The 10925-nt window shown below is 46.4% G+C and overlaps 1 protein-coding gene across 1 annotated transcript; it reads right to left on the bottom strand.

Annotated features, from left to right (window-relative positions):
- Positions 1–2677: 2677 nt before the first annotated feature.
- Positions 2678–10045, bottom strand: LOC310837364 (uncharacterized protein). The gene is made up of 4 exons (XM_083723873.1): positions 9738–10045; positions 6971–7339; positions 6393–6579; positions 2678–4552 (listed from the first exon to the last, which is right to left on the bottom strand). Exons 2-4 carry the CDS (start codon positions 7139–7141, stop codon positions 2799–2801), a joined length of 2112 nt encoding a protein of 703 aa, XP_083579999.1. The 5' UTR covers positions 7142–7339; positions 9738–10045; the 3' UTR covers positions 2678–2798.
- Positions 10046–10925: the final 880 nt, after the last annotated feature.

The raw sequence follows: 10925 nt of genomic DNA, 5'->3' as shown, positions 1-10925 counted from the left end.
TGGAACCAGCATTCTGCCTCAAATGCATATCTCTCAGCTTATGCCAAACAGCTTGTGCAGTCTCTTGACCCTCTAAATTCACCAACAAGTGGTCTGCAACACTCAAAACAATTGTCCCTTGGGCTTTCATGTCTGCAGCATGCCACTCAGGCCAATCATCATCATCCTTATCGGGAGGGTCATCTTTTATAGTGTGAAATAGCTTTTCCCTTTGTAAAAGCGCTTTCATCTTGACCTGCCATACTGCATAGGTTTCAGGCATGAGGAGAGGAAAGGATAGAGCCATCTGGCCAGAATGTGCACAGGCCATGTCTGCTATTACTTAAAGCAAGATAAAGCCTTGGACTCCTTCAGCTACTCTCTCTCCCACTCAGAGCGCAATTAACAGGCAAACAGGGATGCTATCTTCTTCTCTTTGCAGACAGCAACATACCTTCATAAATCAAGCAGCTTAAACAATCTGCTCCGAAACAGCTCTGCTTCTGGGCACCGCATATCAGTCCAGCATGCAGCGTCCGTTCCGCTGTCCAGCAATCAGCAACAGAAACCTTTGGCCACTGGGACGACTGGAACGACGACTGGTCAGACGACCGGGCCCATAACCGATGTCAGCATCGCCCTTGAGCCAGTGCCACCAACTGGACTCATCCACTTCAGCCCCGACTGGGCTAGGCGAGCTGGGTAGCACTTCCAGAGACCACCTTCCGCACAGGAACAGGTCAAAGTGCTATGGACTCACAGCTTAGAGTTGTGAGCACCGGATTCACTCCAACAAGAAGATAGTCGTCGCACAGCAGAGTATAGCAGGGCATAAAAGACTTGGAGCAGCTCTGTAGAATATTTTCTTTATTCTATCTACAACTATAATACACAACTACGGTATATACAGAGCTAAATGAGGTCTAAACTGAAAATGAATGCTGAACTGCACTGAGTGCCTGCAGCTGCTCTTAGCAGCAACCTTATCTATACACACGATCTCTAACACTCAGTCTCTCTCTCTCCGACACACTGACTGACACTTTGATGTGAGGCCTGAAGCGGAATAAGTAGAGAGCAGAAAACCGCCCCTCCTCTCTGAAGAATCAGTAGAGAACATCAGGAGATTCTTGGGTATGGGAGGGGTGAAATCTCACACAAACCTCCCATGTAAGGTTTGGTCTAGCAAGCCTTTTAAAACTGGATTAGAGAGAAAATGCAGGGAGGAGGAATATCCACCACCATAGCTAAACAGAACCTCCATGTCAAGAGGCAGTGGACCTGTGACCTCCAGGTGCTGGAAACCCCGGTGAGAGGAGGGCACTTACCTTTCCCAGAAGCCCCTCAGTGTCTGGGAACAGTGTCTGGTCTGCTTCCCCTGCTCTCCCACTGGGCCACCGACTGGCATCCGCAGCTCCCCTGAAGGAGAGGACACCATCCCCAGAGTGGGGAGAACTGGGAGCCTGTGGGGTTTCCCACTTTGAACGAGGGGGGTGCATGGCCTTCAGGAAATCCTGCTTCTGGGCCTCCCAGTGCTACTGCGGCTGCCCCTCCTCTGCCTCCTGCTTAATTTGACATAAATCTGCCCGAGGCAGAAGATCCCTGATGGTCCCAACTTGGCTGGCAGGAGGTTTCTTTCCTTTGCACTCCAGTCTCTCCCTTTGAATGGGTCTCCTGGATACCTGCTCTTCTATTTTTATACTACCCTGCTGGAAAAGAAATAAACACAAAGGAAAATAACATTCAAAAATAAAAACAAAAGCACATTTTTTAACCATTACCCAATTTTTGAACTATATTATTACTCTTTGTATTTCCGATGTTCAGGCTGTGAATGACAATCATTATGTCACCCAAACGATTCCACCCAGAGACAAGGGGAAGTTATCCAAAGACTGGGGGAAACATCAAGGTTTGTTTTAGTTGTTTAGTCGTGTCCGACTCTTCGTGACCCCATGGACCAGAGCACGCCAGGCACTCCTATCTTCCACTGCCTCCCACAGCTTGGTCAAAGTCATGCTGGTAGCTTCAAGAACACTGTCCAACCATCTCGTTCTCTGTCGTCCACTTCTCCTTGGGCTCTCCATCTTTCCCAACAACAGGGTCTTTTCCAGGGAGTCTTCTCTTCTCATGAGGTGGCCAAAGTATTGGAGCTTCAGCTTAAGAATCTGTCCTTCCAGTAAGCACTCAGGGCTGATTTCCTTGAGAATGGAGAGGTTTGATCTTCTTGCAGTCCCTGTAACAATCAAGAGCCTCCTCCAACACCATAATTCAAACACATAAATTCTTCAGCGATCAGCCTTCTTTATGGTCCAGCTCCCACTTCCATACATCACTAAATTCATATATACGTGTATACAAATTTAAGTACAAACACTAAAATATCATTACATGTATTTACAACTGATTTCCCCCTTATGAGTTTCTTGATGTACCGTATTTTTCGCTCTGTAAGACGCACCAGACCACAAGACGCATCTAGTTTTTGGAGGAAGAAAACAAGAAAAAAAGTATTCTGAATCTCAGAAGCCAGAACAGCAAGAGGGATCGTTGCGCAGTGAAAGCAGCAATCTCTCTTGCTGTTCTGGCTTCTGGGATAGCTGCGCAGCCTGCATTCGCTCCATAAGACGCACACACATTTCCCCTCACTTTTTAGGAGGGAAAAAGTCAGTCTTATAGAGCAAAAAATACAGTAAGTAGTGAACCCTGAGTGAAAAACTCCATACATTTATATCGTTTGCCTAGTGCGAATTTGCTAATGAATATTAAGGTCTCCACTCACTCTGAAGCCCGTTTGACATTCAATACACCTGTAGTTTTCATCGTGTGTGAGTTCGTTGATGTATTCTAAGGTGTCCACTTTGACTGTAGCTCTTTCCACATTCAATACATTTAAATGGTTTCTCCCCCGTGTGAGTTTGTTGATGTCTTCTAAGGTGTCCACTTTGACTGAAGCTCTTACCGCACTCCATACATTTAAATGGTTTCTCCCCTGTATGACTTCGCTGATGACTTTTAAGTGCCCCACTTCGACTGAAGCTCTTTCCACAATCCATACATTTAAATGGTTTCTCCCCTGTGTGAGTTCGTTGGTGTATTCTAAATGATTCACTATAAGTGAAGCTCTTTCCACATTCAACACATTTAAATGGTTTTTCCCTTGTGTGAATTCGTTCATGTAGTCTAAGTTTTCCATTAACACTGAAGCTCTTTCCACACTCAAAACATTCAAATGGTTTCTCCCCTGTGTGAGTTCGTTGGTGTCTTCTAAGTGCTCCACTTTCACTGAAGCTCTTTCCGCATTCAATACATCCAAATGGTTTCTCCCCTGTGTGAGTTCGTTGATGTATTCTAAGTGCTCCACTTTCACTGAAGCTCTTTCCACATTCAATACACTTAAATGGTTTCTCCCCTGTATGAGTTCGTTGGTGTATTCTAAGTTTTCCACTAACACTGAAGCTCTTTCCACACTCAAAACATTCAAATGGTTTCTCCCCTGTGTGAGTTCTTTGATGTATTCTAAGTGCTCCACTTTCACGGAAGCTCTTTCCACATTCAGTACATTTAAATGGTTTCTCCCCTGTGTGAGTTCGTTGGTGTATTCTAAGTGCTTCACTTTTGCTGAAGCTCTTTCTACATTCAATACATTTAAATGGTTTTTCCCCTGTGTGAGTTCGTTGATGTATTCTAAGTGCTCCACTTCCACTGAAGCTCTTTCCACATTCAAAACATTTAAATGGTTTCTCCCCTGTGTGAATTCGTTGGTGTATTCTAAGTTTTCCACTTTCACTGAAGCTCTTTCCACATTCAGGACATCTAAATGGTTTCTCACCTGTGTGAGTTCGTTGATGTATTCTAAGGTGTTCATATCGACTGAAGCTCTTTCCACATTCAATACATTTAAATGCTTTCTCCCCTGTGTGAGTTCGTTGGTGTATTCTAAGTGTTCCGCTTTTTCTGAAACTCTTTCCACATACAATACATCTAAATGATTTCTCCCCCTTGTGAGTTCGTTGATGTCTTCTAAGTTTTCCACTTTCATTGAAGCTCTTTCCACATTCCATACATTTAAATGGTTTCTCCCCTGTGTGAGTTCGTTGGTGTATTCTAAATGATTCACTATAACTGAAGCTCTTTCCACATTCAATACATTTAAATGGTTTTTCCCCCGTGTGAATTCGTTCATGTAGTCTAAGTTTCCCAGGTTCACTGAAGCTCTTTCCACACTCAAAACATTCAAATGGTTTCTCCCCTGTGTGAGTTCGTTGATGTCTTCTAAGTGTTCCACTTCGCCTGAAGCTCTTTCCACATACAGTACATTTAAATGGTTTCTCCCCCGTGTGAGTTCGTTGGTGTATTCTAAGTGTTCGACTTTCATTGAAGCTCTTTCCACATTCCACACATTCAAATAGTTTCTCTCCTTTGTGAGTTTGTTGATGTATCCTCAGACTTCCACTGTGATAAAAGCACATCCCACATTCCATACATTTAAACTGTTTCTTTGTTCTTCCCAAAGAATTCACAGGTGGCTCCATAGAATTCTGACTTTCATCTTCCTCACCTGTTTGGGAGTCTGGGAGGAAAGAGAATCCTGTTAGACTTTCAAGAAAGACAAAAAGGAACTGAACACATGTCAATCCCAATCTGTATGTTCTATCATTGTAACACCTTCATTCTCCACTATCCTCTCTAGGATCCAAATTTTATGAAAGCTGATTAGACAGTGGCAAGAGCAACACATGACCACTCTATTCAAACTTAATAAAGCCCCATCATTTTATAATACAGATCTATGGTGGAATTGGCTTATTAGACACACCTGCTTTTTCTTTCTGAAGTGAAGAAATGATCTCAGGCTCAAGTAACAGTATTTCCCTTGTGAAATAAATAAAACATAAGTGCTACATGTAAATATTGCAATATATTAGAACCTAAGAAGAGCCTGCTGGATCAGGCAAAGGCCCACCTAGTCCAGCATCCTCTTCTCACAGAGTCCAACCACATGCCTGTGGGAAACCGACAAGCAGGATTGGAGCACAAGAGTCTTCTCTGCCTTCGTGTGCTTTCCAGAAATTAGTATCAAGAAGTATTATTGCCTAGGACCACAAGGGCAGAGCAGAGACGTCAGTCTTATCCTTTTTTTTTCAAGCTATCCAAGTTGCTGGCCGTCACTGTCTCCTATAGCATAGATTCCATAGATGAACTATGCTTCTATTTATTCATCTTTGCAGCCCTTAAAAGCTAATAAATGTATTATGGCCTAAGCTTTTGTGGGCTGCAGTCTGACAAAGTGGAATATTGACCAGGAAAGCTGGCGCCACTATAAACTTCTGAGTCTCTTTGTTGGCTTTGTGTACTTATTGTGAAATTTGCACCAAGGTTGTACCACAGTATTTCCATGGAAGCTTAGGGATGGACAAAATTACAGGGTGTCAGCTCTGTGAATCTCAAGCCTCTCGTGGCTCCGCTGACAGAGCCTGAGAACGCAAGAGATGTGATTCAGTTGGAATGTGAAGCAGGAGAGGAGCAGCCAAGCTGCAGCAGGAGGAAAGAACAACAAGCAGGAAGAGGGGGTGACGGGGGGTGGGGGCACAGACTGTTATCTCCAGTTTGAGCTCTTACACAGAGCCCCCGAAATAGCCTGTCCAAAAAATCGTAGGCTCGAGAGAATCTTTGCTGGAGGGTTCGGCAACTGCAAGCTGGGATGAACAGGCCAAAGACTGAGCTCCACAGTGATTTATGAGTTTGAGATAATTACTACTGGAATTGTCTCACATCTGTGCGGGAGAACCAAGCCATTACACAGGGGCGCTAAAATTATTATCCCACTCACTCACTCTCACAAACAACCCCAGTCTGTAAGATTGGCAAGTTTACACAATTTACTTATAATACCAGATGCTCTTTGACTTTATATGCCCAATCCTAAGTGTAGAGCCTCCAGCCACAGGAATCGTGTATCATGATAACGGGTCCTTTGTCCCTTAACCCCACCAAACTGGGAAGGTGCATGCATCTATTGTGTTTTGATGCTGGTAGAATGTATCACTCTGACCCTGTCTATAAAAAATAAGAGTAACAGAAACAATTTAGATGCATTAATTATAAATAGTTATGGGAAGCATTTCCATTCTCCACCCATTTTTCTGGATTGGTGTGCAACATCATTATCATCAATTATTCTTGCCGTGGAAATAACACCTAAGATTTCAAAGCCTTGAGGAAGAAAATCTGCCCTCACTACTTTAGGAAAAGGATTCAAGAAACAAACAGCTGCTTCGGAGAAGGCCTCACCCCTTCCTTCTTCCTGTCAGGAACTTCCTTCCATTTGTCTCCTTTCCATCTTTCCCTCTTTCTCCCTCCACCATCCATCCATCTATCCCTCTCCCCATCTCCTCTCTCCTGGAACTCACCAGATTTCTCCCAGGGTCCTGGGAGGGAATGCTCAGAGGTTGTGGGGAGGGATGCGGGAGACAGCCTGACCAGGTCAACCGTCCATCTTCCTCCTTCCATCCTGGCCAGGGTTGCAGGTTCAGTCTCAGCTAGGTTTGCAGGTTCAGCTTCCTGAGGAGCGCAGAAGCCAGAGCAAGTTGCAGCTTCCTGGGAGGTAGGGAAGAAGAAGCCAAGGCTGTCTGAGAGCCCCTGCAGGGATTCTCCTGCCCAAGACATTCTGCTGCCCCTGGAGAAGCCCCAACTGGGCACCCCCTTCCCAAGATCCCCCACCCATTTTCAAACACCTTTGCCAATTCCTTTCACCTGCCTGTCCCACCTCCCTTCCTAAGGCTGGCATGGTATGCACGTTGGTGGCCTGAGAGTAGACCCCATAGAACTTAAGAGTTAATCTGCAAAGGACTGCTTTGAATATATGGGTGGCCCTTGCATGGAGAAGAAAGAATATTCACCACCATAGCTAAACAGAACCTCAATGTCTAGAGGCAGTGGACCTGTGACCTCCAGGTGCTGGAAACCCAGGTGAGAGGAGGGCACTTACCTTTCCCAGAAGCCCCTCAGTGTCTGGGAGCAGGGTCTGGTCTGTCCCCCTTGCTCTCCCACTGGGCCTCCGACTGGCATCCGCAGCTCCCCTGAAGGAGAGGACACCATTGCTGGAGTGGGGAGGACTGGGAGCCTGTGGGGTTTCCCACCCTGAACGAGGGGGGTGCATCGTCTTCAGAAAATCCTGCTTCTGGGCATCCCAGTGCTGCTGCGACTGCTCCTCCTCTTGCTCCTGCTTAATTTGACATAAATCTGCCCGAGGCAGAAGATCCCCGATGGTCCCAACTTGGCCGGCAGGAGGTTTCTTTCCTTTGCACTCCAGTCTCTCCCTCTCCCTGGGTCCCTGCTCAATTTTTACGTCACCCTCCTGGAAAAGAAATAAACACAAAGTAAAATAAAACTCAAGAATAAAAACAGAAGCACATTTATTTACCCTTTGCCAGTTTTTGAAATATATTATTACTCTTTCTATTTCTGATGTTCAGGCTGTGAATAACAATCATTATGTCACCCAAACAACTCCACCCAGAGAGGAGGGGAAGTTATCCAAAGACTGGGGAAAACATCAAGGTTTATGGAAGTACAAATAATATTTGGGTGTGGGGGAACCAAGGCAGTGGGAGGGAAATCCAAAAACAACCCAGTGAGAGGACTGAGCATGTTCAGTGGACAGGGAATGCTGATCCTGGCTGCAACTTCTAGCATGTTGGAAAGGCAGCAACAGATCCTTGTATATGGATAAGGCTGCGACAGACCCAGCTAACATTGAAAGTACATGGCTTCACCCAAGAAATCCTGCGAGCTGCAGTTTGTTAGGGGTGTTGAGAACTTCAGCAATAAACTACAGGTCCTGTGGTTCTCTGGGGGAAGCCACGTCCTTTAAATGTATGGGATCTGCACAGCCTAAGAAACTAACAAAAGGAATATTGAGCAACAAAAACTAAGAACTCACTCCAAAATATTTTAAATTTGATGGTCACAAACTCTCTTGACTGAAGACATTCTAACTGGCATTCCACTGGCTGCATATGGTTTGCCAAGCCTCAGGGTGTGTCCTGCTAGTCTCTGCCGTTTCCATCTCCTGATCTGATCATAGGATGAAGATCTCTGTCTGTCCTGGAGAGAAAGATGCCTAAAGGGCCCTTTGAGAGATCTTTTAAACTCCAATTTCACCACAAACAAGCACAGTGCTAAAATGGGGTAAAAGCCCTGATCTAGAAATAAATGATCCCTCTGGCTGCTCTTTAAAGAGGATTTCTAAAGAACAATCTAAGGGTGTTTTTTCCACAGATCTCATTGCTAATTCAGCAGAGTCTTCTTGTGCTCTTATTTTTCCCCTCCCCAGCACTGGGGTTGGAAGGTCTAAACATGCTGATTGTGTTTGCAAGACTTGTATATATGCTAGATGGCATGTCTGGTGAGTGTGTGCAGCACCTCTGGCGTGTGTGCATGTGACTTTATGGTCTGCACCTCTTTTCTGTGTGCGCATGCATGTGCATACATTGGCCACAAAGCTCACTGGAATGTGGCCTCCAGAATCAATGCAGCTTTAAGCCCATAAATCTTCTGTTCCTCCTGCTCTATCGGAAAGAACAATCAAATCTGAGACTATCAGGAGGAGAGAATCGGATCTACAGATTTAATGTTCTCAACATCCTATGGACACAAATTGCAATGAGATTTTTCTCTAATTACTAATTAGATTTTTTTCTTAAAAATATGAAGCAGTATAGAAATGAAAGGAGTAATAATCTGAACATGAATAGCTAATTTCAATTTCGCCTTCCTCAGTCTTTAACAATACTGTCTTCAATGTTTTTATTATCGTTAATTCATTTCCATATGCCACACTTCTTAAGAATCCTCCTTTCCTCTGCATTCTCAAAACTGTCACCCACTTCAACCCTCAGCCTTCATCTTAAAACTCAGCTGTATTACTGAGGAAGGTGGAAATAAAACAGTTAATGAGACAGGTTTAAGCTTGTCTCACTTATTCACACGCAGACACAAGAGGTCACTAGCTTTGATAGTTTGGGGAAAGATCAGATGCACTGTCCGGGGAAAAGATCTATTAGCTGTTTTATTAGCCGTGACAGAACAACAGAGCCTCCATGTGTAGGCACAGTTGTACCTTGATTTGGGGCAGGCAAAAGAAACCATTTCCTTGCTAAATGAATCTGACGGACATCATTGCCACAAGATGTGACGATGGTGGTGGCAAAGAGAGCTTTCAAAGGCGACCAATTCACGAAGGAGGGCAATAGGTTTATCAATGGCACTGGCAGAGGAAGGGGGGGCAGGAGGGGCTGGAGAGTGAGAGGGACACCTCCCTGTTGCACTGCTCTTCCATTCCCCCCCCCCTTCCCCTTCCCTCTCCGCCGTGGGGAGGACCGTGGAAGAGGACGGGGCTCCCTGCTGAGGGACAGGGAGAGGGGCGGCAAAAGCCCCAGCTACGCCGCTGATCCGTGAGCGACTATATGCATCGTCCACCGGGAAGCAGCAGCTGCCTTGGACCCCTCATTCTGCCCCTTGAGCTCAGGACTGAAGGGAGCAGCTCCCCAGGGTCTCCGGCAGGGTCCGTGCCAGCCTGAGCCAGAGATGTTTGCCCCTGTGCCCTCCTGCAGATGCCCTGCCCCTCCGCTGCGCCCCTTCCCCTTCCTGCCCGGTTGGGGGGGGGGGCGCCCTGCAGCCTCTGACTCCACTCGGGGCCTGATCCTGCCAGGCGCACGTGCTCTCCCCCTCCTCTCCCCCCCCGCCTCCCGCACCTCGGACTCCTCGCTCCGTCCCTGCAGCGGAATCCGGCTCCTCTCCGGGGAAACTCGCCAGGCCACGGGGCCGCTGCTCCTCCGCTCTGCTCGGCGGGGTAAAGGAAAGTGCAGCCGCTCTCGAGTCCCCCTGGCTGGCCCCGTTTCCTGCCTCTCTGAGCATCGGAGCTCGCTGGCTGTGGGTTGGGCCCTGGTGGGCTGCAAGGCTGGATGCGCCCCCTTGCGCTGTCCCTCAAAATTTATTGTATCATTGGAATCTACCTGGCATCTTATAAGATATCCAGAATGTTGCACAAATAAGTCTCCTTGTGATCTGATGTGCAATCAATCACAATCTGATGTGCAATTCTCATCAGTAAATATTTTCAGAAAGCTGGGACGATGCCACCCTTCAGCCATAGCTGTCAATTTTCAGATTTCAAAATAAGGGATCAGCAGACTGGAAAATAAGGGATGAGCAGCCTCACCTCTCCCGGGTACAGTCTGTTGTTGTTGTTGTTGTTTAGTCGTTTAGTCGTGTCCGACTCTTCGTGACCCCATGGACCAGAGAACGCCCGGCACCTCTGTCCTCCACTGCCTCCCGCAGTTTGGTCAAACCCATGCTGGTAACCTCGAAAACACTATCCAACCATCTCGTCCTCTGCCGTCCCCTTCTCCTTGTGCCCTCCATCTTTCCCAACATCAGGGTCTTCTCCAGGGAGTCTTCTCTTCTCATGAGGTGGCCAAAGTACTGGAGCCTCAGCTTCACAATCTGTCCTTCCAGTGAGCACTCAGGGTTGATTTCCTTCAGTATGGAGAGGTTTGATCTTCTTGCAGTCCATGGGACTCTCAAGAGTCTCCTCCAGCACCATAATTCAAAAGCATCAATTCTTCGGCGATCAGCCTTCTTTATGGTCCAGCTCTCACTTCCATACATCACTACTGGGAAAACCATAGCTTTAACTATACGAACCTTTGTTGGCAAAGTGATGTCTCTACTTCTCAAGATGCTGTCTAGGCCTGTCATTGCCCTTCTCCCAAGAAGCAGGTGTCTTTTAATTTCGTGGCTGCTGTCACCATCTGCAGTGATCATTGAGCCCAAGAAAGTAAAATCTCTCACTACCTCCATTTCTTCCCCTTCTATTTGCCAGGAGGTGATGGGACCAGTGGCCATGATCTTCGTTTTTTTGATGTTGAGCTTCAGACCAT

Source organism: Podarcis gaigeae, assembly GCF_964106915.1.
Source record: "Podarcis gaigeae genome assembly, chromosome: 2".
Classification (NCBI taxonomy): Eukaryota; Metazoa; Chordata; class Lepidosauria; order Squamata; family Lacertidae; genus Podarcis; species Podarcis gaigeae.
This window is presented reverse-complemented; position numbering and strand designations above follow the sequence as displayed.

Coding starts and splice junctions, on each gene's coding strand:
- LOC310837364 (XM_083723873.1), bottom strand. CDS start 7,141: ATGCACCCCCCTCGTTCAGGGTGGGAAACCCCACAGGCTCCCAGTCCT. Junction 6,580..6,970: donor CTGAGGGGCTTCTGGGAAAG/GTAAGTGCCCTC, acceptor CCTACCTCCCAG/GAAGCTGCAACTTGCTCTGG. Junction 4,553..6,392: donor AGGACCCTGGGAGAAATCTG/GTGAGTTCCAGG, acceptor CTTTCCTCCCAG/ACTCCCAAACAGGTGAGGAA.